General features: G+C 61.1%; 1 protein-coding gene across 2 annotated transcripts; it reads right to left on the bottom strand.

The window, feature by feature from the left end:
- Window positions 1–2,069: 2,069 nt before the first annotated feature.
- LIF (LIF interleukin 6 family cytokine) lies at window positions 2,070–9,853 on the bottom strand. Of its 2 annotated transcripts, none has more exons than XM_061141561.1 (4): window positions 9,723–9,853; window positions 8,222–8,342; window positions 6,318–6,496; window positions 2,070–5,585 (listed from the first exon to the last, which is right to left on the bottom strand). In XM_061141561.1, exons 2-4 carry the CDS (start codon window positions 8,238–8,240, stop codon window positions 5,175–5,177), a joined length of 609 nt encoding a protein of 202 aa, XP_060997544.1. In that variant the 5' UTR covers window positions 8,241–8,342; window positions 9,723–9,853; the 3' UTR covers window positions 2,070–5,174. The 2 variants fall into 2 exon arrangements, with proteins under 2 accessions (XP_060997544.1, XP_060997543.1); XM_061141560.1 differs by lacking the exon at window positions 9,723–9,853 and adding an exon at window positions 8,678–8,802.
- Window positions 9,854–14,081: the final 4,228 nt, after the last annotated feature.

The following is a 14,081-nucleotide window of genomic DNA, read 5'->3' as shown; positions in this document are numbered from 1 at the left end:
GGAGAAAGCTCAGCTGGGTACCCAGGCTGCCCTGGCTCATCTCTGGGCTGGCCTCCTCCAGGCCTGCAGCTCAGGGTAGCATCAGAGGAATGATCCCACGAAAGTCTGTCTGCCCTGCTCCCCCCCGCTTCCTCAACCTGGCCGCCCAGCCTGGGACTCAGCGTTATCACTCACTCCTGCCCTCCCTGGGGTGAGGACCCCCTCTCCCCTGCAGAGATGGCCCCAGGATCTGAGCTGGGTTCTCTTTTCGCCATCTCCTCCCATGGATTCATCAGATTCATCACAGTGCCTCTAGCTGCCTGCCTGCGGGTGCCTTTCGGCAGCCTGCAAAGTCGATAGAGAGGCGACATCGGTCGCTGTCCCTCTTGCAGTTTCACCGAAAAGAGAGCTGAGCTCACCCGGGAGGTCACAGGACTGCACGCGCAGCACCGCAGCAGGAGAACCCGGGCCTCGAGGGCACGGCCTTCCCAGCAGAGTGGGAGGCGGGGAGGGGGTGCTTTCTTTCTCCCCTCCACCAGCTGTTTCATCTTTTACGGGAGGGTCACCCATGACCAGTTAACCCTCTTTGGTTCCTCTGGCCAGGATGGGGCACGGCAGGGCAGAGAACAGAAAAGCTTCCCTCTCCCGGGGTGAGAACTCCCCTCGGAGGTGAGGACAGACCCCAGGGCGGGCCCAGCCAGCCCCCAGGACAGCACCAAGGCCCTGACGTCCCTGCACCTCCCTCCTGTCTGGGCTCTGGCGTTCACTGCGTTTCTCTCTAGTAAAGTTTTCTTTCCCAAAGCGTCAACCTCGTCTCCCATGAGAGAAGGAGAGCTGGGGGCTGCTGAGGGCTGAGGCCTGGGGAAGGGATTCAACCAATCCCCTCGCTCCTACCAGGACTTTCAGGAGGGAAGCCTGCAAACAGCATGGGTTTGGGGGCTCCCAGGGGGCCCCCAGCCTCTCCCTCCCGGGCAGCCCCCTCCCTCAGAGACCTGGCATCTTGTGTCCTGGTGGGCTCAGGAGGACGGAGAGGTGGAGGAGGGGCAGGCGGCCCTTCTCGGCCTCTAAGGTACACTCGTATCTCATGGGCTCTTTTTCAAGGGCAGATTTCAATCCGGCAAGATTCCGTCCCTTCCCCACCCAGATGTGCCGAATTGAAACCTGCCCTTTAACAAGGTGGAGAGGGCAATGGCAGCCCGCTCCAGCGCTCTTGCCTGGAGAATCCCTGGACGGTGGAGCCTGGTGGGCTGATGTCTATGGGGCCACAGAGTCGGACACGACTGAAGCGACTTAGCAGCAGCAGCTTTAACAAGGCGCGGAGACGAGGCCTCCGTGATCCCCGCCAGGCGAGGCCAGTGTTGCTGCGAGTCCAGGCCCTTCACTGCACAGACAGCAGCAGCGAGCAGAGGGTCTCGGCCCGCTGGGCAGCGGGGGCGTCTCTCCACCTTGGCGCAGGACTTCCTCTGTGCCATTTCCATCAGTGAGCACAGACACACACACGCACACACTCACTGCCCCACTGGCCTGGGAGCACACACAGACACACACACATACACACACACATACACACACATGCACACTCAGTCACTGTTCCACTGGGCTGGGAGCTTCCAGAGACACGAACTCTATCCTATGCACCTTTGGAAACCTACACGCGACCTGTCACTGACAAACATTCCTGAAAGAGCACGTAGGTGGCTCTCAGAAAACTGCCCACATCCCTAAAGGAATCTCAGCTGGGGGAGCCCCGGACCCAAACCCCAGAGCAGAGGACCAAGAGACACTGGGGACTGCTCCGGAACCCATAAATCTGTGGCCATCCGGTTCCAGACTCTCCTGTTCCCCAAGGAAGGGGGTCCCAGGCAGCTGGGAAGGTTACAGGGAAAGGAGGTCCCCAGGTGTGAGGCAGGAACACGGGTGCCAGTGGGAGAGCTGGCAGGGCCTCCCGGCGACACCCACCTTGTCTGAACGCGCCCACATTCTACCCACCCTGCCCCCAGCCACGCGGACACCCTGGCCCAGTGGAAGCACCCCCTCTTCCCACCGGCCACTCCGGCCCCATCTCCCCACAAGAATACAATCCAGAAAGCTTGCCAAGAGCAGATTCTTTATTAATTTTTTTTCTTTAAAAAAAAAGTATTCCTTCAGTATAAAAAATAAATATCTTAAATATGGACATTGAATAAATAAAAATAATCTGTCAGTATGAAACATTCCCACAGGGTACATTCATCAAAGAGGAATTTGTCCCCCAAGGCCAAGTCCTCTCCAGTAGAAAGAAGGGAGGGAAACAGGGAAGAACGCACAGAGCTCGCCATGTGGATGGGAGCGATGCCCAGGTATGGGGTGGGTGGGGGGGAGCGGAAGGGGGGAAGTGGGGGGGATCCAGAAGTGAAAGGCATCTGTACCATCTGAAGGGAAGCTAATTTCTTGCTTGGTTCCGGCCTCCAGCCCCACGCGCGATGTCTGTCGTGGAGAGCCCAAGGCAGAGCTGGACTTCTGTTTGGGGGCACGTACCCAGGGAGGGGACAAGAAGAGGGGGACAAGGACGAGGAGGAGAGACAAATAAATAGTGGTGCTTTCTCATTTTAAATTTCTTTTTAAATAAATAAGGTCCCCAATACCGCTCTTTCAATCAACTGCAAAAAAAAAAAAAACAAAACAAAACGACAGTCCCACCCTGCTGCCCTCTCCTCCACGGGCCAGGGGGTCATGACCCAGGATGCAGGTGCAGGTCAAAACCAGCAGATGAAATAAAGGAGGAAGTGGACAGCTTCCTGCCCTGCCAAGCTTTTCCCACACAAAGGCTCCAAAATTCAGAGATGCTGTGCAAAGTGGGTGCCCATCTGCCAGACGGGGTCTGCAGAGAGCACTGAGGCGGGGGGGGGGCGGGGGTGAGAGGCAGAGCCGGGGCCGGGCCTGGGGAGGGGTGGAAGTGGGGTGAATCGCTGGTCCCCTACGCCTCGGAGGCTGCCCAGGTGGGCCTGGCCCCGGGAGTCTATGTCCAGGGGTGATGAGATGACGGGAGGCCAGGCGGCCCCAAGCCTTCTGAGCTGCATTCACAGGAGGAGAAGAGTGATGGGGGGGACAGCAGGCTGAGAATATGGACAAGGCTGGGGGTGACCCTCGTTAAGAAGGTGTCGGAAAGCACGTAACCCATGGTGGTCTGCTCTGCCACCCGCCGCAAAAGTCTTGCCAATGGGACGGGCAGCTCCCACCTCCAGCCCCAACCCCGGGTCTTGGGGCCTGCCTGCCGCCTGCCCACCTTGCCATCCCGATGGGCACTTGGCACAGGTAAAGTGCTTAGAGGAGACAGAGAGGTGCAAAGTGAGTGCAGAAGTACCATCACCGCGCTGGCTGAACGGCAAGGCTCACCGCTCCGCTCAGGGTTTGAGAAGAAGCCAGAACCCTGATCTGAGCAGCTGCCCCAGCTCCCAGACCGGAGGGCGTTGCTCGGCTCGCCTGGCCCCGGCACAAAGGAACAGGATCGGGTTCCCTGCCTGGGAACCCAGACATGGGTGGGGGTGTGGGGGGAGGTGGGGCAGGAGGGACCACAGCTTCCTGGTCTGCGTCCCAGGGCCTCCTCGTCCTCCTGCCCGGAGCAGGAGCCTCCTCCCCGGGGCCGCCCCGGCTTCCCTCGAGGCAGCCAGGCCCCCTCGCCCTCTGCGGGTGTTCGGGCCACCGGAGAAGGCGCCTCCCACTGGGTGCGGGTCAGGACGGTTCCGGGGCCCCTCGACTGCTGGTCTAGAGGTGGCCAGGGCAAAAGAAACAGCGGCAGCTTGCCTTGCCCAAGGCTTCGTCTCCGCTGTGAAGGTTGCCTCCAGCAGCACAGTCCTGGGGGCACCCAGAACGCAGTGTTGAATGAGCCCCTTGGAGCCAAGAAACATGACGGCCCCCAGGGCCGGTCACAGTTGCAGTGGGGGTTGGCATCGGGTCCCCCGCCCCTCACCCAGACTGACCAGTTCTCTCAGCTCCTAACCCTTCTCTGAGCTTCACCCGTAAGGCTCACCCTACCTTGTAACATCTTTGACTTCCAGACCAGGTCCTTGCAAAGGCTTGGCCCCCAGCTCCCATGGGAGGAACCATCATATTATTTCCGTTGGAGAGAGGGGAGCAGGGAAAGCGGGGTGAACTTTTGCCATTTGAAGCACCAATAAGTTAATATAAATAGGGCATCAAAATAAATAGACAATCATGCTGAGTCAGGCACACGGCACTCTCGGCTCTCAGGCTTCCTGAGACCTTGACCTCAACTCCCGCCGTCCCCCTGCTCCAGGGACCAGCGACGGATGGCCTCTGGTGCCCCTGGCGAGACCTCATGGGGCCTCGGTGGGCCTCAGAGGGGAGCTGCCACTCTGACCTACTCCATCCGCACATCCTTGCCCACAAGACTCTGGATCCCCTCAGAACCTCCTCACCTGACTTTGCAACCTGCCTGCCCCCATGCATCCCACCTCCAGGTCCAGCCCCTAGACCCCGCGGCCAGCGAGGATGGCAGGACAGACTTTGGGCTCAAGGAAGGGGAGCCCGTCAAGCCGTTCAAGGGCCTCTCTTCCTTCCCCGGCCTGCATGTGGCCTCTCTCTGCCTCCCCGAGAGCCTGGAGGGCCAAGTGGGCCTCCTTCTGGAACCTTCCACCTGACAGCTGTAGGCCTGAACTCCCCAGCCACACCCAAGCAAGACAGCATCTCAAACCAGAGCTCCCATTCTAGACTTCCAACTCGCCATACCTGTAGGGGCTAAGAATCCTAGATCCCAGCCCCTCTGGGCTGCCTGAGCTCCAACCAGACCTTTCAAGGTCAGCCGAGGCACTGATGGGGGTCATTCTGCTGGGGGGTTAGTGCCCCCGACCCCTGCTGTCTCACCCTGTGGCCAGGGTCGCCAGAGACAACTTGCGCGGTTTGCTCACGAATACCCTGGCCAAGGGGACGAGTCGGGGGCTGAAATCCAGCCCGACACCGAGCGCCCGGCTGCAGTCTCCCAGAAGAAGGGGTGCCTTCCTTTCCAGTTGGCACCACACATAGGTTCTGCTTCTGGGAGTTCTGGCTCTGCTCGGCTTCATGGCGGCCCACCCTGGAGGGGAGTGGGCCGGCCAGGAGCCCCCCTCAGGGGTCTGCCAGCTGCCCCCACTCAGGTCTGGCGGTGCTCTGGGCCACGGCTGCAGCTGGAGAGTCCCCTACTATCTAAGACCTCCTGTCTAGAAGGCCTGGGCCAGCACGGCGATGACCTGCTTGTACTTCCCCAGGAGCTGACAGCCCAGCTTCTTCTTCTGGAAGACGTCCTTGCCCGAGGTGTCAGGGCCGTAGGTCACGTCCACATGGCTCACGTGGTACTTGCTGCAGAGGCGGCAGAGCACGTTGCTGAGCAGGCCCCGCAGGACGTCGGCCGTGGCGTTCAGCCTGCCGTGCAGGCCGTGGGCATAGGGGTTGAGGACCTTCTGGTCCCGCGTGATGTTGCCCAGGGAGGCGCCCAGGTACGCGATGATGCGGTACAGCTCCACCAGGCGGGCCTTCTCCGTGCCGTTGGCGTGGAAGGGCGGGAAGTCGGTCACGTTGGGGCCGCACAGCTTGTCCAGGTTGTTGGGGAAGGGCTCCCCCTGGGCCGTGTACTGCGGAGCAGAGGGGCAGAGGGGCGGTGATGTGGGAGGCAGGGACGGCTGCTCCGGCCCTGCCGCCAGCCTGTGCTCAGACTTTGGGCGTCAGTGCCGCACCCCCCCATACACACACACACACACACACACACACACACACACACCCTGGCTTGAGAACCCAATCACTTGCCCTGCAGGCATCTCGGGACTGTCCCGAGAGCCAGAAGTAGCGGTGGGCGTGAATGCGCTTGGTAAAGCCTCCAGCCTCTATCCCACGCAAGGAGGTACCCTCCTCATCACCCGAATCCGGACCACAAGGGAGAGAAGGGAAAACACCAGGTCTCACCTCCAGCGCGTGTGCACCACATACACTTGCCCTTTCACCCACCGCATTCACCCTCTTCCTGGGCGGCTCCGCACCCCGTCACCCACAGCACCTCCCCAGTCCCTTCCACCGCCTCCCTCTGTCTCTCCTCTGCCTCTCCCTCCACCAGGTGGACAAATCCCGATGCTAGAAGTGCCAGCCCTGCCTGCTGCCCCTTCTCTGCCCCCCTCCATCGACCTAGGCACCCTGGGAAAGAGGCCGGACCTCGCTGGGGGGACGGGGAGGACGCTGGTGGGGGGGTCTGGGTGCGGTGGGACAAAACCCCACACCCTTCCCTTCTCTGACCAGCCACGCCAGCCCAGGTCCTTGCTTGCAGACCCCAGTCCCTCCGTGCCTCATCCCTCGGCCCCGAGGGGGAGACTTACATAGAGGATAAAGAGGCTGTTGGCGCTGCTGTTGAGCTGTCCCAGCTGGTTTCTGATCTGGTTCATGAGGTTGCTGGGACACGGATGGCGGGTGGTGCAGGTGGCGTTGACCGGGGTGATGGGGAGGGGGCTCCCGGCCCCCTGTTTCCAGTGCAGAACCAGCAGCAGGGGCACGACTCCTGTGAACAAGCGGAAGGGGGAGCCATGAGCAGGGAGTGGGGAGCGGGCGCGGCGGGCAAGCCGGCTGAGGGGAGAGGTTGCAACTCTGGTCCTGCGGGGACGTTCCCCTCTCAGGCTCCAGCTCTCTCTTCTCCAGACCTGGCGGTTTCTTATTTTCACGATGTCCCTGCATCTGCCTCTCCAGATCGCTAACTTTCCCTGTTTATCACTCCCTGCTCTCTCCTGAGGGGACCAAGGGGGACAGGACGTGAGCTGTTCCTATCAGTTGGGAACTGGGTTCAGAGTGATACCAACCCTCCAGGCCTCTGGCTAGAGGGGACGACGCCCCAGGTCTCAAGGAAAAGATCAGTCCTTAACTCCCCAGGAAAGTCCAGATTCCTAAGTGTTACTTCATGCTCCTGTCTCCCAGAGGGGGCTCCCACGAGGTCCACGGGGAGCGGGAGTTTCTACTGACCCTCATCTCCCAAACTTGTCTCATGATGTGGGCTGACTGGTCCCTTTGTCCCCTGATCCTGTCACCTTCCCCAGCTTCTCTGTGGTCCTCCTCTTCCAAATGTGGCCAGTCCCCTATCTGGGACCCTGGACTCCACCCCAGGGCTGCAACTCTGCCCCCTTCTCCAGCGCCAGGGCATCCTTCAGAACCTCCCTTTCTGGCTCCTGGCTGCTCCTGGCCTCCACGCTCCACCCCCCACCCCCCCACACACACACTCTTGTTCACTGGTTCCCGTCCCAGGTGGCAGGTTAGGACAAGGAGAATCCTGGGGTTCCACAGACGCCCCCAGAGCCTTCGAGAGGGAGAGGGAATGGTGCAACCAGGAAAGAAACGAAGGGAAAAGGTCGCAGGCAGCCAGGTGGGCAGGGGAGGGAGGGAAGTGAAAGGTGAGAGGGAGAGGGGAGAGCTGTCCAGGCCTGTCCAGGAGCGCCCCTCCCCGCCGGGGAGGGGAGGGGGCCCCTACTTGCCACCCACCCCCCTCTGCGTTCCAGGTGACCCTTCAGCAAAGGCTGAGGTCAGGGGACCTGTGAGACTGGAGAAGCGAGGAGATTGGAGGAAGGGGAGGCGCTCTGGAGTCCGTTCCTCGGCTGGGACAGTGCAGCCTCGACTTCTCTTCTGGGTGCCCTGCGCCTCCCAGCATCTCCAGGCAGGGCTCAGGTCCCAGGATGGCTGGCGGGGGGTGCGGGGGGTGCCCCACACCCCAGGCTCACCTAGCACAGACCACAGCTTTCCGGGCTCTAGCAGACGGAGGCGGCACCTGCTCCCGTCCCGGGCCGGAGTTTGCGAGCTGCTCGGGCGGCCGGCGCCCCTCCCAGGGAGCAGCCGGGGACGCGGTTGGAAAAGAAAGCGGAAAGAAAGAAAGAGAAAGAAAAGAGGGAGGGTGAATCCCGGAGAAAGCTGAGCGGGAAGAGCAGCGGCAAGAGTGGCAGGAGCGAGGAGGAGGAGGAGGAAGGCAGCGGCGCCCCCTGCCTGGCCCGCCAACCTGCGGGGCCCGGGGCAGGCTGGGCGCGCGGTGCCGGGACCATGTGCCTGCGCTCGCTCCCGGCGGCCGCCGCCACCCGGCGCCTCCGGCGGCCCCGGGCTCCCGGCTGCGCGGGCGTCCCAAGTGTCCGTGTGTCTGCGGCGGGTGGGTGTCCCGCTCGCGATCGCCAGGGGCCCCATGTTTGCCGCGGCGCCCGCTGCCGGGGCTCCCGGCGGAAGCCAGCCCGGGGCGAGGGGCGGGTGGATTTACCTGCCGCCAAGACCTTCATTATGGGCTGCACTCCAGAGGGCCTTGAAGGAGACCTTAGATGCCGGCAGTTTTCAGAGGTTCATGCTCAAATGGGGAATTTGCCTGATTTATATACTGGAGCCTGTGTTGTAAGACAGAGAGAGAAACAGCTATATTTAGCAGGGATCCCCGGTCCAGGAAGTTGTTTGAGGTGCATCATAGGAAATTATGAATGGAAGAAAGTGAGAGTGAAGGGGGGGGGCAGTGAGGGGGGAGGGTGGGGAGAGCAGACTTTTTCCCTCTTCTAAGAATTTGATTGATAAAATTATAATGAACTCTTCAACAAAACACCCTGCGGTTTTCCTGAGCGGCTTGCCCTAGGAGTTGTTTGAAGATGGGGAGGGGAGGGAGGGTCCCCGAGTCGTCAGGGTCCCCCCTCCCCCCGGGAAGTGGGCGCCCCAGACAACCCTGACTCACCTGGGTTTGGGGAGGTGGCTTGAAACTAGGCAAGGAGATGGAAGCTGACACCTGCAGCCCCCTGGTCAAGGAGTTTGGAGGGGGACAGTGGGGAAGAGGCAGGCTGGGGCTTGGCTGAGGAGGAGGTTCCAGGAAGAGGGGCTGGGGCCCTGGCGTGGACTTTAGACGGCAATAAAGCGAAACTGAACGTGGGCCCTGGAAGCCACTGCGGGGATGGCCTCCTCCATCCTGCCCGCTGCCACCGGGCAAAGCGGGGCTCCCACGGGGACAGGTTGCCCAGGGTCCCACACGGTCAGGCCTCCTGAGTGCCATCAGCAAGCCGGCGCTGCTGACCACGGGGTACCGGGGGGGCCCAGGAGGGGGCTGGCAAGATGAAAGCTGAGGGGCTGCTGTGACTGCCTTCTCTGGGGAGACCCTGGGGAGGAGCTTCGGGAAAAGTGTGGTGTGTCTGGCGTTTGCCTAACCTCTCGGCACCCTTCTGGGGAGGGTGGTCCTGCATTTCCACGTTGAAAGGACATTTGAAGCAGAGACTTAGCCAACTGAACCCGGGCTTGCTCCTCGGGATGCAGAGAGATGGTTGGGGAGAACAGAGCAGCTTGGAGGGCCCTTGGGGCTCAGCATCAGAGCAGGATGATGGCCCCCTAAAGGCGCTTCCGGGGCCTCTTAGGCAGAGTCACGGATTCTGGCGTCTTTGGTGGCAGGTAGGTTCAGAAATGAATGAGGGGCAGGAAGGAATGGTGAGGGCTAGGGAGAATGAGCATGGCAACCCCTCCCCGTTAAAAAGCATTCAAAAAACAAAAAAACAGAGGTGGGGGAGTGCTGGTCAGGCACATATCTGGGACCCCACTGCCAGGGGCGCCCCCGTCTTTTTTGCAGGAGATTCTCCTGCCCCTGGGATCCACCACGGCCCTCCCACCTGACCCTGAGCAGTGAGCCTGGCGGGAGAGTTGGTTCTCCAAGGCCGGGGAGCCCAGCAGCCTTTCCTTGGCTCCCAGTTTCCTCAACCATCCCCCCCCAACCCCCGCCCCGTGCCCCCAGCTCCCACCTCTTGCCACATCCCGGACCTGCCCAGCCACGCGTTCCTTCCTCCCGCTTCGTGCCAGGACGAGCCCTCCTGCGGCTGCCGTGCCCCCTCCCCCCACACACGCCCTGCCCGCTCCAGGCTGCTTCCTCCCGCTCGCTCTCCCAGCAGGGCCTGGACGTGGGGCTGATAAAACTGCCCATCCCAGCGGGCACTTCCCAGCGGGCACTTCCCAGCGGGGAGGAGGAGGCTGGCAGTGTCCACACTGGCTTTCCTTCCCCTTCCTGTCCGCTCCGCACCTTGTGTCTCCCCACCTGGCACTTAGCCCCGCTGTGTGTACACCCCAGGACATCCCAGGTCACCTCCCTCTCATCACCCCCCCCACCCCGAGTCTCCCCTGCCCAGGGGCCTGACCACTCAGGGATCACACGCACCCCTGACATCTCCCAGACCCTTGTCGTTTGACTCCGCCTGACTCTTTGGATGGGGACCCCCAAATGCATTTGAGGCCCCCATCTCTGGATCCTCTGGTTCCCCAAGCATCTCACTAGGTGCCCTGGGTCTCCCTCCTGCCCCCCTGCCTTCCAGGGCCAGACCCTCCAACCTCCTTCCCAGCGGACTCGGCAGGTCCTACACTGCCCTCTGGCTGCCCAGACCCCCCTCAGCCCTATAAAACACCCCCCCGAACGCCATGTCATCTCAGCCCCACCCCACAGGAAACAGGAAGTGGGGCCAAGCCTAAAAGACACTTCACCACCACCCCCCCAAGCCCTGACAGGCCCCCTCCCGCTGCCTCAGTTTCCCCTCTCACGGTACCTGACTGGGTCCGTGCTCCCCAAGTGTTCTGGGCCCCTCGACACCCCAGGCCCAGCCTCCCTCTCCTGTCCATGTCCGGCCACCACCTGCGCCGGGCCTCTCGGGGACGAAGGCCAAGCAGGGTCTCAGAGCCGCCTGCAACGTGGCCGCGGTCCCTGGGAATCGGCGGCCCAGGCCGTGCTCCAGGCCGGCTTTGGTCTCCTGGAGTTTGTTTTCTTCCCTCCCTCTCTACGCTGCTGTGTGTGTGTGTGTTCCCCCCCGCCCCAGCTTCCTCACGGAAGGCAGCCTCCCTTCTTGGCCGCCTGCTCCCAGGGTCGTGACCCCAGGCCCCACCCTGGAGTGGCAGCCCCAGCCCGGCCCCTTCCAGCTGTGACTTCATCCTCAGCCTGTCCTGCTGCTGCACCACTGGGCCTGCTGGGGATCGGACCCGCCTCGGGTGAGGGGGACACTCGGGCCCACACGGCTGGGGCCGGGGGCTGCTCCTCTGGGTGGCTGCGCTAGCCACCTGCTCATCTCCTTTCTCCAGGAAGCAAGTCCAGGGCCGGCCTGAGGCCTCCCTGGGCCCCTCAGAGTGATTTCTCTGCCACTCACTTTAGCACACGTGGCCACCAGCCCCTGCTTTTCTGTTGATCCTCACTCACCAGCCACAAGCCTTAGAATGTCAGATGTCTTATTTTCTGACGGGGAAACTGAGGCTCAGAGAGGTGAAGGCACTTGCCCAGAGCAGTACAGAGAGTTAACAATAGAATGGGGCCTGGGCCCCCAGCCTCTGGCCCGAAAGAGGGCCACATCGATGCTGGCAGCCCCTCATGCTGAGAGGGGAGTGAGGAGTGGTGGGCTGTGCTCGGGCCGCTTCTTCCAGGAAGCCTCCCCTGGCTTCTCACAGCCCAGAGGGGCTGAATCTGCCTCATCCTGCCCATTCTCCTTTCAAGTGGGAACAAGACTCATTCCTCGCTGTTTGAATGCTTGCGAAGGGTCTGATCCTCCATTTGGACTCTTGAAAGCACCTGGCTCGGGGTTATATCAGAGCAGATACTAAGTATTTTTTAAAAGCATTTTAGTTTCCAAAAGCTGTCTGTGCCAGGTCTCTTGTGCCGAAAAGACATGAAGTCTGTGGGTCGGAAGCATGGACTTCAGCCTCAGTCACATTCAGGTTAGAGGTTTGGCTCTGCCAGTGTTGAGCTTAGAGACTTTGAAGAAGTGACTACCTCCTGGCCTCAGTTTACTCATCTGTAAAATGGGTACAATGGCATCTATGTTGTGGGTTTGCTCTGCAGGCTCAGGCTCATTGCAGCTCTGGCCACCCAGCAAGCCCCTTTACTTGTCAGCATCATTCTTCTTTACTGCTCCCCTGTTCTTGTCCCCATTTTACAGATGAGGAAACTCAGGCATGCTCCAGGGCTAAAGGGGGAATGCCGGGCAGGAGAGGAGCCTGTTCATTCTCTCCTGATGGATAACAGAAGCAAAACAGCCTTGAGCCTCCCGCTTCCAGGGTGCCCCAAGAGGATCAGATGGGTTGTTGGGCGGGGGGTGGCATGGCGGTGGGCTCTCTCCCTATGGCCCATCCTGGCCCCTGACCACCCCCATCCCAGGCCTGAGCTGAAGAAAGAGCGGCTGACCCGGCCTCACCACCCCCAGGAGCTGATTCACCCCCACCCCCCGGGGTAGCTCAGCTCAGAGGGGCTTGAATCACCAGCCGCCCCCTGCAGAGCCCTGCGGGGGGGGGGGGGGGAGTTGCGGGGGCGGGGGACAGCCCCCTGCCTGTCTGTCTCTTTCCTGGGCCCCGGGGCATTCAGGGGAGAGGGCAACGTGGCAGTGGCCATTGGCAGGGGGTGGCAGGGAGGTACCCTTGCAGCCGGGCATCCTGTGTGGGCAGCCAGCAGCAGTTACTCACCAGGTAAGCAGCTCACTGGGCATCGGGGAATTCCCCAAGATTAGTGACCCAGAAACTGAGTCCTCCGGGCAACCCCCACCGCCCGGGCCAGCCCCCCTCCTCCCTTCCCATATCTCTTCCCTGTCCTCAGCTCAGATCTGTTCTCTGAAACCCGGCAGCTGCTGTCACCATCAGCTCACACCCTTCTCCTGGCCCTGATGCTCCCACCTGGGAAATGAGCACAGGGGAGTCAGGTGGGCCCAGGGGAGGAAGTTGGGGGTCAGAGGGAGTGACCCGGGACCGTGGCTGGCAAGGGGCAGCCAGAGGAGACAGGAGAAGCCCAGGGATTCCTGGCACAGCCCTGGCAGTTGGGTTTCCTGTCCCCAAAGGCAAAAGCACCTTGTTATTTGGCACTTGAGAAAGGAGGATGTATTAGTAACTACACCTGCGGGGCCGCCCACCTCCACCGTCCACACGCTCTCACGTAAGCTCTCGTGTACTTTCCTGTGGCTTCTGGGTCAGTTTTGCAAGTCACCTTGGGCCCTCCGGGGCCTGGGGTGGTTCTGGTACCCATGGTAAGGGTGTGGCTTAGAGCCAGGCAAGCTTGTATTTGAATCCTGCCCACGCTGCAGGTCACTGTGTGACCTGGGACGTCTGGCTTTCTCTGAGTCTCAGTTCCCCCTCTGGGAGTGGGAATGCTGTAATACTGGACTCATGGGTTGGTCATGGGGATGTTAAGTGGGAAACACACAGTGCCTGCCACGTGGCAGCTTTTCTCACCAGAGCTCCGCAGTGGACTCAGGAGGGGCTCAAACCCCAGCCTGAGTCAGGGGCTTGGATTGTGCCTGGGTCTGGGGATCAGTGTACCACCTGTGGTCTGAGAGTTAAGCCAAGGAGGACTCGTGGGTCCTCTCAGTACACAGAGCGTGGCGTGGATCCTTGGGGGAACAGGCAACCTCCCAGAGCCTCCGGGAGCGGGGGAGGACAGGAATACTTCCCGCCTTGGGAATAAGCAGTACTTCCCTTCCAGCTGTCTTTGGGGCACTTGAGGTCCAGCACCGGGGCCTCTAGTCTGCTCTTCTCACCCTCACCCCATCAAATCTCGGTCAGGGGCCAGCCACATACCCTCGGGAGCCGAGCAGGAGCTAGAAAGCACCCTGGTCTCCTGCCAACTGCCCCCAGCATCATCCTGACATTTCCCGACCGGTTCTGCGTCAGGAATCACCCCCTGGAGGTGAATCAGAGTGACTGCATTTTTTTTTTTTTCTTCAATTCTGATAGGAATGGCAAGGGAAGCAGCAGCCCACAGAACTCTAATCATCAGTGGGGTCAGAGCCTTGCCTCCGGGGTCCATGCCAAGTTGCATGGGGCCTGATGCACTTGGGGCTCTGTCCTCCTTGTCTCCATCTATAGAACAGGTAGTCTCTCCTCCCAGATTGTTCGCGCATCAGCCCTTCATGGATGTGGTGTGTTAGCCTCTGCAAGCACTTTGACCTCCTCCAGGGTTCTCCCGAATTTCAAACTAGCTTGAGACCGGCACAGGCAGAGATAGAGAGCAGTATTTTCCCACTGTAGATCTCTGCCTCTTAGTAGGTGACGGATTCAATCTACCGAGTTGCCGCCAGCACTTTCAAATGAAAATGGAATAGCGAAATCCCTGGGCATCGCCCAGAGCAAGGGCAAGCGCTGCTCTG

This window comes from Dama dama, chromosome 5, assembly GCF_033118175.1.
Source record: "Dama dama isolate Ldn47 chromosome 5, ASM3311817v1, whole genome shotgun sequence".
NCBI classification, from domain to species: domain Eukaryota; kingdom Metazoa; phylum Chordata; class Mammalia; order Artiodactyla; family Cervidae; genus Dama; species Dama dama.
Note: the sequence above shows the minus strand (reverse complement) of the source record. Positions and strands in the feature narration are given on the sequence as shown.

Excerpts from the sequence above, each read along its gene's own strand:
- LIF (XM_061141561.1), bottom strand. Across the intron at positions 5,586-6,317 it reads ACAGCCTCTTTATCCTCTAT|TACACGGCCCAGGGGGAGCC; the intron begins GTAAGTCTCCCC and ends TCTGCTCCGCAG.